Raw genomic sequence first — 13,541 nt, 5'->3', positions numbered from 1 at the left:
CACTATTATCAGACGGCCCTGGGCTTGGCTCCGGCCCGAAGGTCAAGTTCATTAGAAAAGCAAGGTCACTCCTGGCAGTGGTTAGAGGAGCATTGTTGCTACACCTTACCAGCGCCCAGGACCCTCCTCACTGAGGGATCCTGGCCCGCTAGGGCGCGCCAAGCCAGCTCAGGGAAACCGCAGCTTTCGCTCCGAGAAGGTCGCCGGACCGCAGGCCGACCCCGGCGTGCCGGCAGCAGCTAAGAGGCGGGGAAGCACCGGCCCCACCAGCCAAGGCCCTCCCAGCGGACCTCCGAGGGGCGGGGCTTCAGGTCGTACCATCTTACACCGTGAAGGGGGGGGAAGCATGGCCTTTCTTTTGGCCACACGCACAGAAGCGGGCAGGGGGGCGCTGCGGCTCTTCTGACTCCCTGAATAAGGTCCCTCATGTGCCTCTTTCTCGGGTCACTTGGGCCCCCAAAGGGGGCGGGCTGGCGCAGGGAGCGGAGACAGCGCGCTGCGCGTCCCCCCCCCACGGTGTGGGAGCGGCGGGCGCAGGGGGCGGAGCCCGTGGAGGACGGCGGTGTCCTTGCGGCGCCGCCGGGGACGCGGGTCAGTGTACGCCGGTGGGTCGGCGCGGTGACTCGAATTCAGGAAAGCGACTAGCGGCATCGCTCACTATGTTGTCCCGGGCAGCGCTCAGGTGAGGCGCCCGAGCGGCGCGTAGCAGCGGGGACGGGTCACGGCCCCGAGGGCGAGGGGTGCGGGCGGCCTCCTCCAGCGGCCCCGCTCCCTCCGTACCCGCGCTGGCGCGGCGGCTCCCGGGTACCTACGGGGACGCGGCGTGGCGGGGACGCCGCGGGCGTCCCTGCCGGAGGGCAGGTGGCCTCTGAGCACATCCGGGTGCTGCCGCGGCGCCGTTTAATGCTTCAGAGAATGTGGAGGGCGAGCGAGCAAGCGATAGAAAGGCCCAGATGCGCCGGGACGTCCATAGCCCTGTCTGCGTAGACGCGTGAGCGAATCGGTGTGTGTGTCTGCTCTCTTTCCAGCTCGAGCAGGACGCTGGTGCCGGCGCTGGGGGCTCTGGGTTCCAGGCAGAAGCACAGCCTCCCCGACTTGCCGTACGATTATGGCGCCCTGGAGCCTCACATCAACGCCCAGATCATGCAGCTGCACCACAGCAAGCACCACGCGACCTACGTGAACAACCTGAACGTCCTCGAGGAGCGGTATCGAGAGGCGCTGGAGAAGGGTAGGTGCCAGGCCGCCCGCCGGTGAGAAACCGCGCGGGGAGACGTGACGGCGACGCGGTGCCCCTCGGTTCCGTGGGGCCGCTCCACGCGCTCTTGAACTCAACCAGGGGTCAGACTTCACAAGGAAGGTGCCCATTTTGTGGGAAACTGAAACAGGCTTGTGGTTATTTACTAATACTTTAGACTTCAGCGTAACACTATCATACGGACGTCACACTTTAGTTTTTAAAGAGCTCAGTCGACAAAACCAGTCGAGTGTGGACTTTCTGGGTCTGGGGATGTGTTTTAATGTCTCTGTACAAAATAGTATTGCACTTTTCAGTCTATCGATCAGTGGCTTGCAGGAGGAAAATAATTGTACGTATTGCTTAATACGCTACACAGTTCAAAAGGTATTTTTTTTCTTAAGCATATTTTTGATGACGTTCAGCCCTCTGAAATTTGTTGGGTAAATTTCAGACGGTGGCAGCTTGTTGAATGGGGGCATCTAGCGGGAAAGTGTAGTATTTCAGCCCGGTTGTGGATGAAGTAATTGGCTAAACAGAAACAAGAGGAAATTGCCACATTCTGGAAGATTTGTGACAGGAACCTGGAGCATGGGGAAAACGTTTGGTACTTGTTCGGGAAAAGGTTCGGGGTTTTAGAAAATAACAAATTCGGGAAAGATGTGGTAATGATGACAAGGTGGGGAATATCCCGATTGTGAAATTGTTTCCTGCGTGACAACATCTGACAACTTGAACCTTTCTTTTCAATATTTTAAAAACAACTTGAATTTCAATCCTTTCCTTGCGCAATCACATCTTTACTTGTGTAACAGAAGCTACTGAAAAAAAAAAGCTTTACATTATGTGGTGCTATGTTGCCTATAAGTTACTAAGTACCTGCAGAGCTTTTTCTTTCATTTATTTAAAAAAAATATTTTAAAGACTATTGAAGGGTTAAATTTTGATGTTTGAAAATTTGGGGCAGTAATGTAAGTGAAATAACATCATCGATCTCATTATAAGGAAGTAAATAAATACTTTTCAAACAGAAGTATTTAACTTTTATTGTATTTTACAGGAAAAAAATGGAAACCAAAGAAATTGTTGAACTTAAGAAAAGTATTCTTAAAAGCAGATACTAAAGCCTCCCAAATTTCTGTTATCATCATTATTATTTTTTAATGCAAGCTCTATGCCCAATGTGGGGCTCAAACTCACAACCCTGAGATCAAGAGTCGCATATTCTACCGACTAAGCCAGCCAGGTGCTCCCCAAATTTCTATTAAAACTTAAAAATGACTAAACTTTAAGAGATTGCAATTATTAAGTTAGTTTTTAATAAGCATGTTTCTTTCCCATTAGAAAAATTTAGTTACTGTTGATTTATTAGAAAACAATATAGGGGCTCCTGGGTGGCTCAGTCGGTTGAGCATCTGACTCTTGATTTGGCTTGAGTCATGATCCCAGGGTTGTGGAGTCAAGCCCTGTGTCGGGCTCCAGACTGAGCATGGAGCCTACTTGGGATTCTCTCTCCCTCTGACCCTCTCCCCCTGAGCCTCTCCCCCATTTGGGCTCTTTTCTCTAAAACTAAAACTATACGCGCGTGCGCGCGCGCGCACACACACACACACACACACGTGTTTATATATGTATATATGCATATATATGTGTATATGTTTGCGTGTATATAAATATATATAAAACGTGTGTGTGCGCATGTATATATGTGTGTATACACACGTGTATGTATATGTATATAGAAATATATAAACATACAAACATTTATATTTAGGATGACTTTCCTAGAATAATTACTAAGACACTGATCTGTAAGAAAATTATTTTGCAAACATAACAACAACAACAACAACAACAATGAGAAGTTGGCATCTTAAAACAGCTCTCCAAGATTATCTGTGTATTCTGGTATCACTCGGCCCTCTCCTCCTTTCTGAGATGTGCCCAAAGAGCAGATTAGAGAACCTTTTCTATCATGTAAACTCCCTACACACAGAGTCCTCAGTGGTTCTGTGTATCTTCCACTTTGCCTCTTAATGTCTGGTGAATAATAAGCACTCAGGACTTATTTCTTTTTTTTTTTAATTTTTTTTTTTTTTTTAACATTTATTTATTTTTGAGACAGAGACAGAGCATGAACAGGGGAGGGTCAGAGAGAGGGAGACACAGAATCTGAAACAGGCTCCAGGCTCTGAGCTGTCAGCACAGGGAAGTGCTGGGAAGGGAATTCCCATTTTTCCTAATAGTTAATCTTAGTTTCTTGAAGGCCTGGAAAAGAATATTTTATTTTGCCTACTTGTTCAGCAAGGTAGAAAAAGTCTTCAAATGTGACTTTTTTTTTAAAGTGCAGATAGCAGAGAATTTTTCTTCCATAAAAGCTACATTTAATATATTCAATTATCTAATCAATCAACAAACGTTCATCAAGTGCCTGGTATGTAGGAGGCAATCTAGCAGCCCCTGGGATACAGCAGTGCAAAGAATTCCTTGTTGTTATTGGAGCTTTCATTCTGGTGGGGAGACAGATGAATGAGTAAATAAATATGTAGTATGCCAGGGGTCTTAAGTCCTCTCGAGCAAAACAGGTTGGGGAAGTGGTGGGGAAGTGCCCATTTTCTCGTGGTTTGAGAAGGCTTCCCTGATGAGGGTGACGTTTCAGCGGAGGCCTGAAGGAGAGATGTGGGAACAAACCACGAGGCTATCTTCAGGAAGGGTGTTCCGGGACGGGCAGCCGCCATCAGTAGAAGCCGTAAGCTGGGCGCATGCCGAGCCCCTGTTGTACGTGCAGGGAGACCAGTGTGGCCAGAGCTGGGCCAGCGAGGAGACACAGAGGATCAGGTGATTTGCCCCTCTGAAGCCAGTTGTAGGGACTTGGGGTTCATCGAGTGAGAGGAACAGCCTTTGGAGGGGTCTGGCTCAAGGCTGCTGCACTCACTTTGGGGTGTAGAGGAGCCCTCCGGCCACTATTGGGAACAGAGAGTTGGGGGGGCACATGTGGAAGCCGGAGACCAGGGCGGGGTGGTGGCTCAGATGCAGGCAGGTGATGCTGCTGGTCTGTACCACAGGTTAGCAAGAGGGGGTCAGATTCTGGATCTTTTTTTTTTTTTTTTTAATTTTTTTTTTTTTTAATGTTTATTTATTTCTGAGGCAGAGAGAGACAGAGCATGAGTGGGGGAGGGTCAGAGAGAGAGGGAGACACAGAATCAGAAGCAGGCTCCAGGCTCTGAGCTGGGAGCACAGAGCCCGACGCGGGGCTCGAACTCACGGACCGTGAGATCATGACCTCAGCCGAAGTCGGACGCTCAACCAACTGAGCCACCCAGGGGCCCCATGGATCTTTTTTAAAGGGAGAGCTGGCCTTGCCAGTGAGTATGTTGGTGGGCTATATGTGAGGAAAGGAGTAAGGAGTAAGAAAAGGCAAGTTATCAGAAATGCCCTGTGAAAAATAGCTGGCACTTGCTGTGATGAGGAAGGCCATTGGAGAGTAACTTTGGGATTAAAATTCTCGAGTTCAGTTTTGAATATGCTGAATTTTTTGTTAATGTAACATTGAACTATTTTCCAATGAATAGTTGTCTATCTAGAAAATGAGAGCTGAAAATGTACCATTTAAAAAAAAAAGTCTATTTACTTGTTTATTTTAAGTAATCTCTACCTCCAATGAGGGGCTCAAACTCACAACCCTGAGACCCAAGAGTTACATGCTCTACCGACTGAGCCAGCCAGGCGCCCCTGAAAATTTACTATTTAGTCTGTGAAAGCACACATTTCAACCTTCCACTATTTTCTATTGTTCTCTTTGTTATTGCTGAAATGTTTTTTTTATAATTTTTTTTTTTTCATTTCAGAGAAAGTGAGTGGGGGAGTGGCAGAGAGAGAGAGAGACTTAAGGATCTTAAGCAGGCGCCACACTGAGCGTCGGACACGGGGCTCGATCCTATGACCCTGGGATCATGCCCTGAGCTAAAATCAAGAGTCAGATGCTCAACTGACTGAGCCATCCAGGCGCCTCTGAAATCTTTTCTATCCAAGAAAACTTTCACTTCTTTGAAGCTCAGGAAAGAATTTTCTACTAGCTTTGCCCCTGATGCCGGACCTCTCATTAGTTGTTCATGTTACTAATTGAAATTGAAAATCCACTGGAACAAATAATTTTTAAGTAAATCTTTTTTTTTTTTTTTTTTTTGTAGAATCTTGAAATTGTGGGATTTTAGGACTTATAGGGATGTTACAGATAAGCAAGTACAATTACCTGATGTTTTACAAAGAGAGCAAATGGTGCATAGAACGTTTGAAAAGAAAGAATTTTAAAGAATATGTTTGCATCTTTACATTTCAGGTGACGTTACAACTCAGGTAGCTCTTCAGCCTGGGCTGAAGTTCAATGGTGGAGGCCATATCAATCATTCCATCTTCTGGACGAACCTGAGCCCTAAGGGTGGTGGAGAGCCCAAAGGTTGGTAGATATTGGTGCAGTCTTAGCTACATTTGTGCATGATAGGAATGGCTGTTGCTTTTCTTATGTTAATTCTCTCTGAGGTGTCACAGTGGCATATTTTTCCTAGCAAGGAGTACAACAAAGGTGTGACTTTCAAAGGGACATATGTAGGAACGGAGAATATATTCAGGGAGTTATTGTGTCTTCAGATTTTATACACACACACACACACACACACACACAGTGTCAGATATGATGTCAACTTTTGTCAAAATGTACTGTATTTTACATTAGAACAAGACCAGGAAACAGTTTTTAGAAGAAGTGAGTGCCCTGGGTGGGGTAAGACACTTGATCATTCTGTACTTCCTTCATCTGTAAGGTACAGGGATAATAATAGATCCGTTTTGACAATTAAATAAGTTACCAGATATAAAATGCTTCGAATAGTGCTTTTTGCTATTATTTTACTACTCTCCCCAGCTGATAAAGAGTCAGTTGTCCCAGGAAATTGGGTTTTCCAGGACACGTGCAGGTAGCGAGGGGAGTACAGAGCCAATGGCCTTGCTCACTCTGGCTGGTTTACGTGACTTACCATGTCCTGCGTGGAGGCCCAGACGACTTTAATTAGCCTCCTCACCCCAGGGAAGATGCGGGGCATAAGTAGAGCTCTCCTTGTCCCTGGGGCTTCTGGTGCACACCTTAAGTTTCTGTGGCTTTGTTCATTTTTAATTGGTGTATGGTAAGCATCTCATGTACTTGTGATAAGCAGTCTCATTTGGAAGTAAAGGTGAATGGGGAAGTCAGCATGGGAAGCTGGACATTCTTTTTTTTTTTTTTTTTTTTTTTTTCTGAGTTAGGTGTGGAGACGGTGATGTAATACTGTTGACGTTTGGTGAGTTAGCAGAATGTCAGATATGCCCATATTCAGCCAGTGGTACTTTGCGACTTTGGGTTGTCTGTACCACTTTATTCTGTCATTTGTGCTTATAATAGATAATTACTTTTATTTTTGAATTTTCGGTTTTTTTAAGTAGGCTCCAATTGCAGGGCTTGAACTCACGATCCTAAGATCAAGACCTGGGCTGAGATCAAGAGTCAGACACTTAAATGACTGAGCCACCCGGGCACGACGATAATTACTTTTAACTCAGTGGGATAAGAGAAGTGATATTTTTAGCCTACTTGATTTAGTTGATGTGCTCCATCTAGAATTATATTCTACATTGCCAGAGAATAAAAGGGCTGTAGCTCTTATAGTGTACCCTCAGTTCGGTGATAAAAGACAAAATTACTCTTCTTAAAATTATATAATTGTGATAAGAAAGATCTCAGCTGCCGTGGGGAAGAACCAAATAACAGCCATAAAATTTTACTATTCCCAAATCGAGACAGAGTAGGTAGGGTAGAAATCAAAGTAAAAGTTTTCTGTAAAAGGTGGGGGGGAAGCTAATGAAAAAATTACTCCTTTTCTGATGGAAATAGCACAGCGAAGGAAGAACTTGCTCTAACTTGGTTCAGTAATAAACATGTGAATTAAAATCATGAGATCTTGTGATGCCAGTGTGAGGGCAGGAGAAACAGTGCTAACTAGGCTCACTGGGTTATGTTACGTCTTCCCTATGAGGTCGTCCAGTTTCTGGTGCCATATGACAAGAATATTTTAATATATGGAATAGAATTCTTGATTGTAATTGTTGCAGTCTGTTCATTTGTGGGTATTTTTGGATTTGTTTTTTAAATAGGGGAATTGCTGGAAGCCATCAAACGTGATTTTGGTTCCTTCGACAAGTTTAAAGAGAAGTTGACCACTGTATCTGTTGGCGTCCAAGGCTCAGGTTGGGGTTGGCTTGGTTTCAATAAGGAACAGGGACGCTTGCAGATTGCTGCTTGTTTTAACCAGGATCCCCTGGAAGGAACAACAGGTTAGCTTTGAAAATTATTTCACATTCATTAGTGGGAAATGGTTCACTGTAAAGCATTTACCTTGAAATAAGGAACACGAGCAGTGGTTAAACCTATCGTGAGCATGTACTAAATCTTAACAGATGATACCCAGAGCCTCGTGTAAGCAGAAATGCTCTAAAAGTCCTTGATGTTTTGTAACATTAGCACATGTAATTTTACAGATACATTAACAAAAAATGTTTTTTTTATCAAAACATTTTTTTAATGTTTGTTTATTTTTGAAGGAGAGAGAGACAGAGTGTGAGTGGTGGGGGTGGGCAGGGAGAGAGGGAGACACAGAATCCGAAGCAGGCTCCAGGCTCCGAGCTGTCAGCACAGAGCCCGATGTGGGGCTGGAACCCACAGACCATGAGATCATGACCTGAGCTGAAGTCGGACGTTCAACTGACTGAGCCACCCAGACCCCAGGTGCCCCTAACAAAAAATGTTTTAAACATAAACTCTGCTTCATTGGACAGAATTCATGTCAGCTTACATAATTGCATGCACTGAAGTTGGATAAACACCACAAAAGAGGAAAAGACCTATAAGCTGAGTCCAACTTCAGCCCTGGGACGCAGCCCGTCTGCTGAGCACCTGTGGTCAAACTGGGACTAGAGCTCAGGTTTCCAGACTTCTGCCTTTTGGGGGATTTGGTCCAGGAAAATATTTGGCTTAGAGGCTCCAGGCTGGCTTCACCAATTCCTTTTTCATGTTCAGCCAGATTGAATTAGAATGTCTTTAGGAGATAGTCCTGAGACATTGATCTTCAGATGTAATGCACCTACAGTGATGTCTTTTTTGTTTTTTAATTTATTTTTTAATGTTTATTTATTTTTGAGAGAGGGAGACACAGAATACGAAGCAGGCTCCAGGCTCTGAGCTGTTAGCACAGAGCCCGATGCAAGGCTTGAACCCACAAACCGTGAGATCATGACCTGAGCTGAAGTCAGACGTTTAACTCACTGAGCCACCCAGGCACCCCAAGACCTACAGTGACATCTTAACGGCAATCAGCAGTAGTTCTCAGCCACGTTTTCTTTTCTTTACTTTTTTTTTTAAAGATACTTAACTTATTTAGGTTTATTTATTTTGTGAGAGAGAGAGAGAGAGAGAGGGAGGGGCGGAGAGAGAGGGAGGATCCCAAGCAGGCTCCAAGCCTAGCACAGAGCCCGACGCGGGGCTGCATCTCACGACCACGAGATCATGACCTGGGCTAAAACCAAGAGTCTTGACGCTTAACCAGCCAAAGCACCCAGGCGCCTCTCAGCCACATTTTCTGCCTCTACACACGTCTGCAGACTTGCTTACATGACTCACTTTCCTGGGTATATTCAGATTTAGCCAAAATCTGAACGGCTCTTTTGGGAAAGAGATGCCACAGAATTTGTAAAACCAACAGAAGATTTGTGAGCACTGACTAGAGAGTCGGGTATATCTTTGAAGGCACCTGGCCGAAAGGCTAATTTCTAGGTAAATCCTGGCTACACCTGCTTCCCTTCCACTTGAAGAAAGCCCATTGGAATGAAAATAAGTGGAAGTCATGGCAATTTATGTAGGGGAGAAATCATTTATAAACTTTGTTACCTTAATTACTCATAATGAATGATGAATGACATACCTCACCACTGATCAAGACCTACTGGTTGATCATTGTTTTCCTAGAGGAGGCTGTCATTCAGTTGGAGAGTTTCTGAAAATGAATGTTGCATAAATATAATTCTTTGCATGTACTATTTCATTTCTAAGAATTGTGTCTTTTTCTTTAGTCCTATTCAGTTTTCCTTGTTAACTGTTATTTCTCTAAATGTCTCATAAATGCTTTGTATTCTCTAAGACTGACATTATTAGCCTTGGGAGCAGAGCAGTTTTCCTAAAACTCCCCTGACTGCTTGGGACCTTCGGAAGGTGCTCAGCCACCCCATAAACATGGCATCCTTACCAATACCCCCAAGAATTGCCTCATGGATAGATTTGTTGGTATTTTAAGCATTGCTGTTAAAATACTGTACTTAATTTTCCCAAGTCTTTAAAAAATTTTTTGCTATTTATCACGTTTTCTTCCAAAGAGTAAAGTTTAAGGGCGCCTGGGTGGCTCAGTCGATTAAGCATCCGACTTCAGCTCAGGTCATGATCTCACAGTTTGTGAGTTCAAGACCTGCGTGGGGCTCACTGCTGTCAGTACGGAGTCCACTTCGGATCCCCTGTCTCCCTTTCTCTCTGCCCTTCCCCCTACCTCTCTCTCAAAAATAAATAAACATTAAAAAAAATTTTTTTGAAGAGTAAAGTTTCAAATTTTTTATAGGGTATTTATTCTTAGGCAAATTTTCTCTTTGTAAAAGAAGCTGAAAAATGGATGGGAATTTTGCAAAGGGTAATTTGGGTAATTTGGTGTGCATAGGATAATTGAGAAGAGACAATAATATTTCAGATTGAAATTCACAGTTTTTGCTTTTTTTCCCCCTCTTCTTTCCAATAGGTCTTATTCCACTGCTGGGGATTGATGTGTGGGAGCATGCTTATTACCTTCAGTATAAAAATGTCAGACCGGATTACCTAAAAGCTATTTGGAATGTAATCAACTGGGAGAATGTAACTGAGAGATACATGGCTTGCAAAAAGTAAAACATCATTACACTGAACAGAACAAGCTTTTTACGACTATTTTCATAGCAGTGCAGAGTACCGTAGTATACCAGTAATCTGCTCTATAGTAGCATTTCTTAATGTAGGTTCTTCAAGTATTTGATAAACATGATTTAATGCTGTGAACTTCCTGTTTTCAAATTTTATTATTGGGCAACGGAAAACAGTAAGTGCTTTGTATGATTTAGTCTTGATTGAACATTTTCTTCAAGAGCTGAAATAGCTAGGAGGTTATAATTGTCGTCATAAAGCCATCAAAAATATCTCAGCCCTGTCCTCTTAGGGCCGCTGGAGAAGCCTTTTGACCCTATTGCAGTTGTAGAAAACCTGGTCCTTTGCCCCAGTTGTTTATAGAAGATTAAATTTATTTCCCAAGGGAAACGTTCCTCGTTTCTGTTGAAAACTGCTCTTTTTGTAAGTAATCTTCTGTCTACTAGTACTTCTGGTAGATATCACCCATTGGCCTTTAATTATTTTTGGTCACGTGTTACACAGGGTTAACACCATGTTGTCTTTTAAAAAATATAACTTGATTGCTAATTGAGAATTGCTTTATTATGACAAGGAAATAGTCGTGCATTTGAATTTTTCTGTTGGGAGAAATAGGAGGACTTGTGTGTGAAATTTTGTCATCAGACAGAAATATGTGTTGTGTACATGCTCAAAATGGGCAGATTTGGGCCTTGTTGATAAAATGAATGTTGGGAATGGGGCCACAGATCATTCTGGCGGGGCACTTGCCCCCGCCTTCCAGTCCTGTTCAGGAGCATCGCTTGGGGTGGGGGGAACCAGCCTGAATCAGGTGCTGCCTGCCCACAGAGGCAAAGGAGTTGGTTTCTGGATGTGGTCAGCAGCGTGTCCCCATCCAGGAACATTTTTTTTCGAAGACTTGTTTTTGAGTTACTCTATCATTTTTATCTTTTCTTTTAAAAAATGTACAGTCACTATAGACACTTTATATTGTTTAGTCCTTTCAGTAAAGGCAAACGATACCCATACTCCAGTGACCCAACATGTCAAATTATGTTCCTGGTTAGCTTTTGCAGATGGGACTGTTTAAATGCAGCAGGGATCCTTTCTGTAATTTGGCTTAACATTGTCATGCATTCCATGTTTCATTATTTTCTTTATTTTTACTGGCTGTATAATTTATCAATTGGACACTTCCTAATTTATTTTACATTTCTGATACTGAATAGTTCATTGGTTTCTAATTGTTATTCAAATAATGTTGTGGTGAACAACCCACATAGGTTTTGCCTTCTATTGGAATATTTTTTCTATATAGGTTTTTTCTTAAACCTATTCAGTAACAGAATGTTTTCCTAAGTTAGTGTATTATTTTTTCCCCCAAAATTTATTCTTTTTTTTTTTTTGGCTTGCTAAAATGGAGTAACTTAGCAGTTTCAATATTGAAGACTGAAGTAAAAAAAATTTTTAATTTAAGGCGCTTTTGTTTTAGAATTCAAGTAGAAAGTACTTAGGCTTTCTGAATTGTCAGCAGTGTTGATGAGACCAGTGGTAGCTCTTTGTGTGCCTGTGGATTGAAAACACTTTGGAGACAAAGATTGCCATGCTTTCTCCCACAATAAAGTCACTTTTGTGGAGCACAGATGGGAGTCATGTGATTACTGCTTACATATATACATATATACACATGCATGCCTATATAGATATATACACACATATATATGCATACACGTATATATAAACAAGGCAGTGACTCTGTTTAAATGATCCATGTAGAAAAGTAGAACTTTTTGAAAGATGGGCTTTTGAATATAAGTAGTCTGCCAGATCATGGTTTGTATTGAACTAACAAAGATACGCAGAGACTCCTGATTCATACAGTGCCTTTTGACTTTTACTAAGCTTTAGCATTTCAAAAAAATTCAATGTTGAAATTTCTATGGGGCTCTATTTTTGCCTCGATTTTACGTTGAGGGAGTGAGCGAAAGCACACTGTTCTTCTCTAAGGTTTTGGTTTCTCCTCCCCATCAGATTTTAAGAGACTAAGGTAAATTACAGATAAAGATTTTAATCATCCGGTGGAAAATGAGACTTTAAGATTTTGTTCAGCCTGGTTTTTCATTGTGGAAATAAATAAAAAAGGTAAAAGCGGCTGCTTCTGAAATAAACCCAAGTGTTGTTCATCCAAGAGGGATTTTTGTGGCCGAATCAGCAGTGCCTGCTCTAGTTTTAAATGTGCTTCCAACGCCATAGTGTGATTCGTACTGAAGGAAAACAGGACACAAGGCAAATACTGCCTGAGGTAGAATCTACTGCTTGAACCATTGTGTAATAATTAAACTTTGATGTTGAGAAATCACAGTTTTACTGCACACCTCAAATTCATGATCTTAAAATGAGATTTGAGTTTCCGGTGAATACCTTTAAAAAAAGTACCACCGGAACCATAAAATTAAGATTGATTGGTGTTGTGAGTCCTTCTAGAACTAAGTCTAAATACAAATTCTATTTCCTGTTTTGATTTCAGGGGAGCTACTGTTTGGGAAAGCTATTAGGTAAATGTTTTATAAATTACTGTTTCTCATTTTCAGTCATACCTAATGATTTTGGCAAGCTAATGTCCTGTTTTCTTAGGTACGCATCAAACCTGGCACACATCAGAAATCCTATAAAGTCCTGGATAGTTTTCATTTAATTAATCAATAGAGAAACACTTATTTTCCTATTGTAAGTGTGAAGCTTTTTGATTGTTAATAAAAGAATCTACAACCATCAAAAAGAGGTCTGCATTATGCATGTGTGTTAAAACATTAGTAATCCTGTAATGCTTTGTCATTTTTACTGCTTTTCTGTGGGAAAGGGATAGTAAATGTTAGGTAGCATTTTAAGCATTCTTAAAACCCAGAAGGCATATGAACTCTCTCCAGTCATATCTGTAGTAACATGTGATAATAGCATAGTGTTTTTGTTTCATTCATTTTTTATTTTAGAGCATGAGTCAGGACAGGGGCAGAGTGGGGGGGGGGGGAGAGAATCTTTTTTTTTTTTTTTTTTAATTTTTTAAGGTTTATTTATTTTAGAGACAGAGTTCTAGTGGGGGAGGGGCAGAGAGAGAGGGAGACACAGAATCTGAAGCAGGCTCCAGGCTCTGAGCTGTCCGCACAGAGCCTGATGCGGGGCTCAAACTCATGAACCATGAGATTATGACCTGAGCAGAAGTCAGAGCAGCTTAACCAACCGAGGCACCCAGGTGCCCCGGAGAGAGTATCTTAAGCAGACTCCTTGCTCAGTGTGGAGCCCAAC

General features: G+C 42.7%; 1 protein-coding gene across 1 annotated transcript; it reads left to right on the top strand.

Moving 5' to 3' along the window:
• The first annotated feature begins 546 nt into the window (after window positions 1-546).
• SOD2 (superoxide dismutase 2) lies at window positions 547-11,560 on the top strand. The gene is made up of 5 exons (XM_060617030.3): window positions 547-682; window positions 1,029-1,231; window positions 5,577-5,693; window positions 7,421-7,600; window positions 10,102-11,560. The coding sequence occupies exons 1-5, from the start codon at window positions 660-662 to the stop codon at window positions 10,245-10,247; spliced, it is 669 nt and encodes a 222-aa protein (XP_060473013.1). The 5' UTR covers window positions 547-659; the 3' UTR covers window positions 10,248-11,560.
• The last annotated feature ends 1,981 nt before the right edge of the window (window positions 11,561-13,541 follow it).

This window comes from Panthera onca, chromosome B2, assembly GCF_046562875.1.
Source record: "Panthera onca isolate mPanOnc1 chromosome B2, mPanOnc1 haplotype 2, whole genome shotgun sequence".
NCBI lineage: Eukaryota > Metazoa > Chordata > Mammalia > Carnivora > Felidae > Panthera > Panthera onca.
This window is presented reverse-complemented; position numbering and strand designations above follow the sequence as displayed.